The sequence below is a fragment of the Cygnus atratus genome, chromosome 14 (genome assembly GCF_013377495.2).
Source record: "Cygnus atratus isolate AKBS03 ecotype Queensland, Australia chromosome 14, CAtr_DNAZoo_HiC_assembly, whole genome shotgun sequence".
NCBI lineage: Eukaryota > Metazoa > Chordata > Aves > Anseriformes > Anatidae > Cygnus > Cygnus atratus.
This window is the reverse complement of record NC_066375.1, coordinates 9,397,577-9,408,522: the sequence shown is the minus strand read 5'-3', so window position 1 is coordinate 9,408,522 and position 10,946 is coordinate 9,397,577. Positions and strand designations below refer to the sequence as shown.

Here is a 10,946-nt window from a genome sequence, read left to right as displayed (position 1 = left end):
TCCCCCCCCCCCCACGGCCCTCCCACGCCCACCCCCCAGCAGGCGGCAGCCCCCGTGGGAGTCGCTTTTATTTATTAACATACATCAGCACGCCGCCGTTACAGAACTTGTGCTTTCCAAAAACAGTTACCGTAGGGGAAGAAAGGGGCCAAGCGAGGGGCGAAGCAGGGAGGGAAATGGGGAGGGGGCTCCGGCGGGCAAGCCCTGCGCCCGGGGGGGGCTCCTGGCAAGGAGGGGAGGGGGGGAAGCCCCACGCTGGCTCCCCACGTCCCCCCAGTGTTTTGGGGTGTGTGTGGGGGGGTGCCGCCGGCCGCAGCCTCGCCTCGGTAGGGTCACTTTATTGCCATATTCATTTATTATTATTATTATTATTCCGCTGTTTTTTTTTCTGTTTTTTCATTTTTTTTGTTGAACTCGTGCAAAGTACTGGGGGGGTCAGGGGGAAGGCAAGAAGAGAAGAGAGGCCCCTATCCCACAGCTGGACATGGGACATGGGGGGGCTGCACGCGTACCCCAAACCCCCCCCCCCCCCCAGTACAGGGAGCCAGGGTGGGTCGGGGGGGGGGGGGGGGGGCAACTAACGGGGGGTCATGGGGGGGCTGACACGTCTCCTACCGACAACTTAAAAAAGAGAGAGAGAGAAAGAGAAGGGGGGGAGCTGTAAAAGGTGCCCCGGGGCGGGGGTGCTACGGGGCGGCCCCCCCCCCCGCCGGCTCCCGCCCGGAGGCCTCATCCTGCGGGGCCCCAGCGGGGAGGGGGCCGGGGCCGGCCCCTGGCCGCGGCCGCTCGCACCCCGAATCAGCAGGGGCCTGGCTGCGTGCGCCAGCAGCGGGGGCCAGCCTTACACGCCGCCCCCGAAGCTCTCCTCCTCCTCGGGCAGCGGGTCTGCGTCCCAGCACGTGATGTCGATCTCTGTGGGGACAGGGTGGGGGGGTCAGGGACCCCCGTAACGGGGACACAGGCACCCCCCCCCCACCCCCCCCACCCCTCAAACCTCGTCCCCACTCACCTGGGGGCTTGTTGTAGAAGACGGGCTGGGGGGCTTTGGCCGATGGCTCCTCGGGCTGCAGCACCTCCTCCTCCTGGGACTGGCTGAAGTAGCCCTCGCTGGCCTGGGGGTGGTTATTGGGGAGACACAACAGTGCCACCGCGGTCAGGACCCCCACCAAACACAGACACGGTGCCAAGACCCCCGCGGTGCTCGCCCCCGGCCACGCTCACCTGCTCGCTGCGGCCCGGCGTGCCGTCCTTGGGGGCCATCTCCCCGTTGGTGATGAGGGGGGGCTCGTGGCCCGGGCCGGCGTCCTGGTAGCCGAGCCCCGCCGGGTGGGGGCCCCCTGCAATGGCCTCCTCCTCTTCCTCCTCCTCCTCTTCCTCCATCTCCTCCCGCTCTGCGTCGCAGAAGGTGGCGGGGGGCTCGGGCAGCTCGTCCAGGCTCAGCAGCGGCCCCTCGTCGGGGGCGGCCGGGGGTCCCTCGGGGGCGGGCGTGGGGGCGACGGGCAGGGGCCAGGCGGTGGCGGCGCCGTCGCTCTGCCACAGCTCGATGAGGGGCTCGGCAGCGCCGGGCGGCACCGTGGGCTGCGGCTCGGCCGCCGCGGGCAGCGGGGATGGGTCGGTGGGCTCCAGGGTCACCAGGTCCCCCAGGGCGTCAGGGGCTGCCCACGCCGGCCTGGGGTCGGGCTCGTCCCCCGGGGGCTCCGCGGTTTTGTCCTCGGGGCCCGGGAAGGGCCAGTGCTGCTCGGCCACCGCTGGCTCGGCCACCTGGGCGCTGCTGGGGCTTGGGGAGTCTGCAAGGGGATGGGGGGACAGCAGTCAGCGGGGGCACAACGCCCCCGGGCAGGGCTGGGGGGCACCTGGGGACGGGGATGGGGTCTTTGGGTTGGGAGATGCTGAGGGGATGGGGGGGGCTGGCTGGGCAGCGAGGGGACCGATGGCACGCACCAAGGGACTTACAGGACATGGTGTGGGGTAAGATGATCACCTGGGGGCGCAGAGGGGATCGGTGGTCCCTGGTAGGGGTGGGGTGGGGTGGGGTGGGGGTGGCTGGGAGACGCAGAAGGGAAAGCAGGGATGCACCGGGGTGTGAAGGATACAGCAGGGATGCAGCAGAGGGTGCAGAGGGACAGCGAGGATGTAGGGGGGATGCAGCAGAGATGGCCGAGGTGTACGGGGGGGCGAAATGGAGTGGGGACAGCGGGGATGGAGGTGGTTGGGAATGTAGCAGGGATGGAGATTGGTGGGGATGCAGCGGGGATGTTCTGCAGGATGCACCAGATATGGTGGGGATGCACTGGGGGGGGGGGGTTGCACCGGAGCTGGCAGGGGTGCATGGGGGGGACGCAGCAGATACACGAGGGATGCAGCAGCGACGACAGGCGCAGTGGCGGGGAGCAGCAGAGACGCACGGGGGACGTGGCGCAGACGGCGGGGACGCGGCCGAGCCGCAGGGGATGCGCCGGGCGATACAGAAGGGGCGGCGGGGATGCGCTGAGCGATGCAAAGGGGACCCGGGGGCGGCAGGGGATGCACCGGGGGGGCACACAGAGGTTTGTAGGGTCTGTGGGGACTTCGGGCAGCCCGCCAGCCCCGCGCCCACCTTTGGGCGTTGCTGGCGTCTCTTCGGCCAAGCCGCGGGCGCCCTGCTGGCCCAGCGGCGTGGAGGCCGGGCTGGACTCGCAGGGGCTGCAGCCCACTGCCGAAGCCTTTCGGTAGGCGTCCGACTGGCTGCCTGCGGACAAGGGAGACACGGCTTGGGGTGGGGGGGGTACCCATGTAGGGAGGGGGATCCAGCGCCCCGGGGCCGCCCGTGCTCCTGCCCCGCGCCAGCCCGGCCACCGGGTGACAAACGCACGCCGCCACCTACCTGCCGCCGCCTCATCGCCTTCCTGCGGAGCAGCGGGGAGGCACCCATGGGTGCTGCAAGACCCGAGCCCCCCCCGGGTGTCCCCACACAGCCGCAGCCCCGATCCCTGTCGCAGCACACGCTGGCCCTGCCCGCACATCGCCCCGGCGCAGCCTCTCCTCTCCGCAGGCACCGCGCTGTGCCCGCTCCGCCCCCCCCCCCCCCAGCCAGGGGGCACAGCCCCACATGGCCCCTTCGGCCCCATAGGCACGGTCCTGAGCACAGCCTCGTCCATCCCTCGCTGCCCCACTGGCACCGCATCACCTCCCTGGGCACGGCTCTGCCCTGTCCCCGTTTGTCCCCGGGCACAGCCTGTCCCACGGGGCAGCCCCGGCCATACAGGGCGCACGGTCCCCTCGGGGTGCCCGTGGGTGGGTGCTGGCTCGGCCGTCAGTCCCACGGCTCCGTCCTCGTGCCCCGGGCCCAGTGCGTGGAGGGGTTGGGGAGGGGTGCGGGGCTCGGCCCCAGGGGGGACTGCGTGCCCAGGGGGCTCCCAGCTACCTACATGGGAAGAAAGAGGAGAGATTTGGGGTGCGGTGACAGGAGATATAGGGGAAGGGGGTCCGTGGGGGGGAGGAGGAGGAGGAGGAGGAAGAAGGCGGCCCACTGTCAGCTGTCTTTATGAAAGGACAGTGCAGACGACCTGCCGAGAGAAAGAAAGACAGACAGACAGACGGACGGAGAGAGAGAGAGCAGAGAGATGGGTCAGTCCCTGCTCGGCGGGGCCGGGGCACCGGGGCACCGGGATGGAAAGGACGGGGGGGAGGCAGCACTGACAGCGGGATGGAGGACGGCGGGAGAGCAGGACAGCAGGACAGCAGGACGGCAGGATGGCAGGACGGCAGGACAGGAGGCAGCATCAAGTGGCCAGGTGGGGAGAGAGGCCAGGACACAGCCACAGGACACGGGGCCTTCTGTTCGCTCAGGCCCAGCACGGCCCCACAGCACGACCCCACAACACAGCCCACAGCACGACCCACAGTGCGCACATCGCTCCAAGGCACGGCCCCACGGCACAGCCCCACGACAAGAACACACAGCACAGCCCCACGGCACAGCCCCACGGCACAGCCCCACGGCACAGCCCGCAGCCTGACCCACGGCACAGCCCCACGGCCGGCGGCGCCCACCCCAAGAACAGCCAGCCCCTGCCCTAAAGCCACAAGCGGAGCCCCAGGGCCGCACCCCACGTTGTGGGGCAGCCCAGCCCCCCGTAGGGCACCCCCTGCCAGCCACCCCCACCCCACAGAGAGCCCTCGGCAGGGCCAGCCCCACTGCCAGGGCCAGCTGGCAGCACCCAGACCCCAAAAGAGGCGCCCTGCCCTGTTGCACACACTTGCCCTGGCACCAGGGACCCTGGGGCGGGCACAGCACCACGGGGCACAAGGGGTGCCCCACACACACTCAGCCGGGGGCACACCAGGCGCCCCACTTCTGCCCCCCTGCCCCAGTCCCACCGCTGCCCTTTGTAGCTTCCAGAGCTTCTTTCCCAAGCCACCGCCCGGTCCCCAAGCTGTCCCCACAGCCGGACCACGCCGCCACCCTGCGTGCCAGCAGACGGGTGGGCAGAGGGCACCCAGCAGCGAGCAGGATGAGGAATGAGCCCTCCCCTCTTTGCAGCACCCCCCTGGAGGCGCAAGAAGACGCGAGGCCACTTGAGGAGCTGTGGTGGTGCTGAGCAGGATGACCGCAGCGATACCCCCAGAACCCAAAATCACAGCCAAAGGGACAGCAGAGGGGACACCCGATCCCTCTGTGACCCAGTGAGCTGCGGACACCCCCGTGGCACCGCACTCACCTGCTCCATGGCCCCCCGTGCCCCCCCCAGCCCCTCACCTGTCCTGTGGCTGCCCGGTGAGATGGCGTCGCTGCTGCCCGATGCCACCCGCTCCTGCTGCTTGAAGAAGTCCCGGGGGTTGTCGGGTCGCTGGGCGATGATGGCAGCGGCCTCCTGCGGGGAGGGGGCAGGCTGGGACCCTCGTCCCGTGGGGGGCACCCCCGGCCGGGCGGACGTGACCCGCTCCAGGTCCCATCCAGCTTGGGGAGCGGAGACCGGCACCGGGCAGGGCGCTGCTGCGCTCACCTCCACCTCCGACTCCGATTTCCGGAGCTGCTGCCTGTCGTCCTCCTCTTGCTGCTCCCCCTGCCAAGAAATGCCACCGTCACTGCCACCCTCAGCACCGCCACCTCCAGCACCGCCACCCCCAGAGCCCCCATCCGCGTCCCCACGGGGGCACTCACGAAGATGGACTGCTCCTTCAGGCGCTGCCGGGCCTCCTCCGCCTCCATGCTCTGCTGCTTCCTCCTGCCAGGGGCACGGGAGCAGGGCTGAGCACTGCCACCAACACCCGTCCTCGTCCCCGTCCCCGTCGGGGCCCAACACCCACACGCCCACCCCAAATCCCCCCGTGCCTGTGCTCCTCGATCTGCTCCTCGCGCTCCCGGTAGCGCCGCTCCCGCTCCTCCTGCTCCAGCCTCTCCTGCTCCATGCGCTCCTGCTCGAACCGCAGCCGCGCGTCCAGCGCCTTTTTCCGCTCCTCCTCCTTGCGCAATTCCTCCTCTTTCTGCGGGGACGGGGTCGGGACGGGGCCGTCAGCCTGGCCCGGGGCACATCCCATACCCACCACCACCCACCGCCGCTGCCCCGACCTTGGCCTGTTCCCAGAACTGCTCCCGGTTGAGCCGCTTCATCTCCACGGTGGCGTCGGTTTTCTGGTAGCTCGTGCCCTGGGACGGAGCAGAGTCAGGGGGGGTGGCTGGGACCAGCGAGGGGAATACGAGTAAGCGGCACGGGGGGCGGCGGGCCGGGGCAGACAGAGCCTGGCCTGGCCAGCAGGGTGATGCCACCACCGAGGGGACATTACCACGGGCTCGGCGTTCTCGTCCTCCCGCAGCCGCAGGCGGTGCAGCACGGGGCTGGAGACGCGGGCCAGCCCGTTGGAGAGCCGCTGCCCGATGGCCCCCGGGTCGATGTCCTCCACGCTGCTGGCGTTGACGATCACGTCCACGCCCTGGGGGGCGAGACACGTCAGAGACCCCCTCCGACCATCACCCCGGGCTCCCTGGTCACCACCACCCCCGTCCCCGTTGTCACCCACCTGGAAGAACTCGGCGATCTTGGCCACGTGGCTGGCACAGGCGCACTTGCGGGCGTCGGGCACGTCCTCGCCCACCTGTGGTGGCCAGAGGGGAGCTGAGAGGGGGACAGAGCCGAGGGGGGGGGGTGTCCCACATGCCCCCCACCCCACTGACCATTGCAAGGCACCCGCACCCCTTCCCCTATAGCACCTGCACTGTCATGGGACCCCGGGCAGGGGGTGCCCGCACGCTCCCCCTACTCACCCAGTTGACGAGGACATATTTGGGGAGCACGGCCTGGGGATCCTTGACGCTGCAGAAGCCGTACATCACCTTCTGGATCTCAAAGTGGCCGGAGAGCTCCAGCAGACCCCCTCCTGGGGGGGCACACAGCACCCTCAGCTCACATCCACCCGGCACCGGGACCCCCAGCCAGGATGGGTGCTGGGGAAAGCGGAGCCGGCCGGGGGGGACGAGGACCTTACCTCCCGACGCTGCCAGCTTCAGGTCATCGGAGCCATCCTCGTACGTGTAGAGGGCCCTGGGGAGGCAGAGGGGTGAGAAATGGCGCCGCACAGCCAGGGGGAGCACGGGGCAGCCTCCTCACCTCCCCTTCCTGGTGCTGGTGACACAGAGACCGGGGCAGGGACAGGTCCCGGGGACAGTCCCTGAGGTGTCCCCAGGGTCCCCCAAGCCCCCATTGCCCGTCAGCACCATGGAGGGCCTGGCTGCCCCATAGGCACGGGGCACACAGGGCGCTGCAGAGCAGGGGCTGGGCACTGCCCCTGCCCCCAGGATTTAGGGCAGGGCCTTTTTCTCCACCCTCACAACCACAGGGCAAGGTCCCGAGGACGGGGACAGAGGGGTGGCTGGGGCACGGGGCCCAGCTGGGTGCCACCGCCCATCCTGCAGCGCTCCCAGCTCCCCGCACACCCACCCCTGACCCCCAACCCCACGGGGACAGCCGGCTTTGGGGACAGCCCCGCGCCCTGACGGGGAACTCGGGGCCGCTCACGTTCCCGGCTGCGTGAGCCGCCGGCCCGCCAGGCTCCAGGCCGGGGGAGGACGCCGGAGCTCCAGCAGCAGCAGCAAATCAATGTGCCGCCGGGGTGTGATGGGGCCGTCATGGAGACCGTTCCTTGGAAACCGCTCACCGAGGCTGGGAAAACCCCCTCGTGCCCCCGCTGCGCCCCAGAGAGCCCCCCCGGGGCTCCGCAGCCCCCCGCCAGCCCCCGCGCCCCCCCCCCCCGCCGGTGCAGGCAGCAGGCTATGGGGTGGGGGGGGGGCAGAAGAGGGATGCCTGCGGGATCGGGATGGGTCCGGGTCCGGGGCGGGTGGGCGAGGGATGGATGTTGCCATGCAACCAGCATCCTCCGTCGCCACGGCAACCCCCCCCCATCCCAGCTGGGATGCAGCTCGCCCCGATGACGAGGTGATTAGCGGAGGGGAGCGGGGGAGGCAGGCAGGCAGCGGGGGCCTGGCGGGCGCCCAAACCCGCCACCGTCACGCACTGCTCCTGGGGAGCCCGTGCCGGACCCTCCCCCCCCCCCCCCCCCGTCCCCCATCCCAAATCCATCCCCCCCCCATAAAGGCAGGCGGGCGGCTGTGCCGATTGGCATGGCGGCACCCAGGCGGTGCTCGCCCCAGTGCCAAAATCCCTGCGGTGCTGGGAAAGGGCAAATTCATTGGAGCTGGCGGCTTACAGGAAGGGGATGGGGATGGGGATGGGGATGGGGAGCAGGCAGCCCCCCCACAGGCAGAGCCAACCCCACACCGGAGCCACCCGACTCCATCCTGGCCCCCTCCAGCCGACAAACGAAGGGAATTTAGGGCCGTGCCTAACAAAGAGGGGAAAACAAGCCTCCGTCCTCACCCGCCCGCACCCGATGTCCCCAGTCCCCCCCGCCCCCCCCCAGCCCAGCTCCTGCAGCGAGCCACAGATAATTGCACCAACAGGATTGCCTTTAATCCGCCCGGCCAAATCCCGCTAATCGGCGCCGGCTCCCGGGCTGGGGGCAGCCGAGCGGCCGCGCGGTGCGGTCCGCAGTGCCTCTGCGCCGGGGAAAGGCAACAAACACGGCCCCGGCCCTGCTGCTTCCCCTGGGATTGGGGCGGAGGATGCATTTTTTGGGGTGCTGCAATTCCGGGGGGGGCTCAGGGTTGCGGGCAGGAGCTGGGCGCTCAGGGAGCGGGATGCAAAGGGAGGGCACAAGTAGGGCACAGCCAAGGTGTCGCCGCCGGGGCAGCCGTGTGGGTGCTGGGGGACCCAGTGCCCAACCCCCCACCCCAGGACCCCCCTACGCAGGGTGATGCCCGAGCTGGGTGCTGCTGCCGGCACCCAGGGGTGCTCGTGGGGCAGCCGGGGCTTGGCAGGGGCCTGCCAGCCCGGGTATCACCCCCAAAACGGCCCCTGCCCCACACTGGGATGGATGGTTTGAGCGTTCCCAGCCCCACGGGGGTCAGCAGCAGCCCCAGGAGCCCAAAAAACATCACCACGAGCCCCGGCAGCGGGGACCAACCCCACCAGCGAGGGTGCGGGCTGCAGCGGGCAGCCCCGACCCCGTCCGGGGGCTGCAATCCCCCCCGCCAGGTCCCCGTAGCTTCCCCAGCCCCTTCCCAGCACCCTGGGCTCCGGGATCCCCTGTGGGTGCAAGGGGGCAGGCAGGGAGGGGGTGATCGTGGCCGGGGGACCCCCATTGCTGTTGGAGGGGGGGGAACAGGAGCCCGCTGCCCTCCCGCAGCCCCCTTCGCTCGCCGGTGCAGCTGGAGCACACCGGGCACAGCACCCATGGGTGCTGGCATCCGGTGTCCCCGCGGCCGCCTGCCCCCCGTGCCATGTCTGGAGCGGGGGGGCGCCCCGTCCCGCCTGCCCCAGCCCGGGCACATGTGTTTCCAATGTGGCTGCGAGCTCCAGGGAGTCGGCGTGCTCAGAAAGCAGCACCAAATTCCTTTCCTATCGAGTAATGGGCCCCAGCAGCCTCCGCGAGGCCGGGCAGGGGGAGGGGAGGCTCGGACCCTCCAGGACTGGGCTCGGGGGCAGGCGGGGGGTGGGGGGGAAATCCCAGACTAAACATCCCGAGGCCACGGGGATCCCGGCGTTCCCCAGAGCCAGCGCCGCGCACCACGCGCTCCGGTGCAGTGTCCTCGCAGCCCCGGCTCACCCTGCCCGGTGCCACCATCAGGGGATGGTCCCCACAGACCCCAGGCAATGCCCCCCCCCCCCCGCCAGCACCGCTCCCCACCCCACGCCCAGGGTGGGCACCAGCACCGGGCCCTGCGGCAGGGATGCTGCTGGCACCGGGCACCGCGGGTGACCACGGGCTGGGGAGGACGGGGCGAAGCTCAGCCTCGAGGACGGAGGCCGTGGGGGCTCGCTGCCCGCCTGGGGCTCGGTGATGGAAGGGGGGGGGGGGGGGGCAGGCTCTGCCGCTCGCCTTCCCGGGAACCGTTTCTGCTGCTCTCAGCAGCTTTGGCAGGGAGGGAGCCTTTGCGGCGGATGCCGGGAAGCGGGATGCACCCGGGGCTGACAGCTGCCTCCTGGCCGGCGCCACGCACCGCATTCGGCGGCCACCACGCCGCCGGTGGGGCCGCGGGGACCCCGGGGCTGGTGGGGAGGGGGCCGTGCCCGTGCCCCCCCAGCCCCGGGGGACAGCCGGCTGGGGAGCAGCGCGCAGCACCCCGCTGAGCCCCCGGGTGCCCGCAGCACCCCCTGCGAGCACTGAGGGGACAACGAGGGGGTCCCCGGGGCCAGCCCGGTGCGGGGGGCTGGCGGCAGCGGGGCTGCGGTGGGAGACGCTCCCCGACGGCTCCTGCTTTGGGGCTGCAGCAGGTTTGGGGGCTGCAGCGGGGCCTGGAGCTGCCGGGCCTGCGGCATGGGGTTGCCAGAGCAATTGGGGTGCAGCCGAGCACCCCAGGGTGCCCCCAGCCCCTGCCCTGGCTCACTGCAGCCCAGCCCCGGGGTGACCCCGCACGGCCTTCCCGGGGACCCGGCACCCACAGACCCCCCGGGGGGCTGCGGGGAGCGGGAGCAGCGGGCCCGGGGGGGTCCCCAGCTCCCTCCCGGCCGCAGGCCTGGCTCCAGCGGGGCCGGGCCGGGGGCGTCCCTATCCCATCCCACCCATCCCACCGCCGGGCGCTCCGCTCGCAGACAATGGCGAGGATCCGCCGCATCCCGGTACCGGGCCCAGCAGCGGGGGGACCCCCGGGCCTGTCCCCACGCACGGTACCGGCGGGGAAAGGAAGGATGGGGGGGCGGGGGGGGGGAACAGAGGGGAGGGGGAGTCCGCCGGTGCCCCCACGTGCCGGCCGGCGCAGACAAAGCGGGGCCGCGCCCGGCCCGGTGCGGGGCGGCGCGGGGCGGCGGGCAGGTGCGGGCACCGGGGGCGGCGGGGCCGGGCACACCCCCTCCGCCGCCCCGCCGGCCCCGCCCGCCTTTGTGTGCCGGGGCTCCCGGCCCCTCCCGGCCCCTCCCGGTCCTTCCCGGTCCCTCCCGGCCCGGGGCGGCGGCAGGTGGCGGGGGGCGGCGGGGAGGGGGGGGGGGGGGGGGGGGGCGCGGCCCCGGTGGCGGCGGGGGCGCGCTCGGTGCACCGGGCGGCTCCGTGCGCACAAAGGGGGCCCGGCGGCGAGGGGGGACAAAGGGGCGGCGGCGGCGGGCGCGCTCACCAGTCGGTGGGGCTGTCCTCGCCGATCACGTCCTGGTAGGAGGCGAGCAGCTCCAGGCGGTGCGCCGCGAAGCCGACGCCAGCCATGGCGGGGCCGGGATGCTGCCGGGGGACCGGAGGGACCGGCCGCCTGCCCGCCTCCGAGACACTGCCGCAGCGGCCGGGCGGAGGGGCGAGCGGCGGGGAGGCTCCGCCCGCCGCCGCGCCCGGTCCTAGCGCCGCGAACGGCGGCCCCCAACCCCCCCCCCCCCCCCACCCCCCCGTCCTCGGCCCCCCCCACCCTCTCCCGCCCCGGCCCCCGCCCC

General features: G+C 72.0%; 1 protein-coding gene across 3 annotated transcripts; it reads right to left on the bottom strand.

Annotated features, from left to right (window-relative positions):
* Window positions 1–74: 74 nt before the first annotated feature.
* On the bottom strand, window positions 75–10,854 carry DBN1 (drebrin 1). Of its 3 annotated transcripts, none has more exons than XM_035559583.2 (14): window positions 10,643–10,853; window positions 6,466–6,521; window positions 6,245–6,357; window positions 6,001–6,075; window positions 5,767–5,913; window positions 5,552–5,629; window positions 5,315–5,466; window positions 5,144–5,207; window positions 4,986–5,045; window positions 4,739–4,853; window positions 2,597–2,728; window positions 1,222–1,787; window positions 1,010–1,112; window positions 75–426 (listed from the first exon to the last, which is right to left on the bottom strand). In XM_035559583.2, exons 1-14 carry the CDS (start codon window positions 10,726–10,728, stop codon window positions 350–352), a joined length of 1,824 nt encoding a protein of 607 aa, XP_035415476.1. In that variant the 5' UTR covers window positions 10,729–10,853; the 3' UTR covers window positions 75–349. The 3 variants fall into 3 exon arrangements, with proteins under 3 accessions (XP_035415476.1, XP_035415478.1, XP_035415477.1); XM_035559584.2 differs by lacking the exon at window positions 75–426 and adding an exon at window positions 732–912; XM_035559585.2 differs by lacking the exon at window positions 2,597–2,728 and having other exon boundaries at window positions 10,643–10,854.
* Window positions 10,855–10,946: the final 92 nt, after the last annotated feature.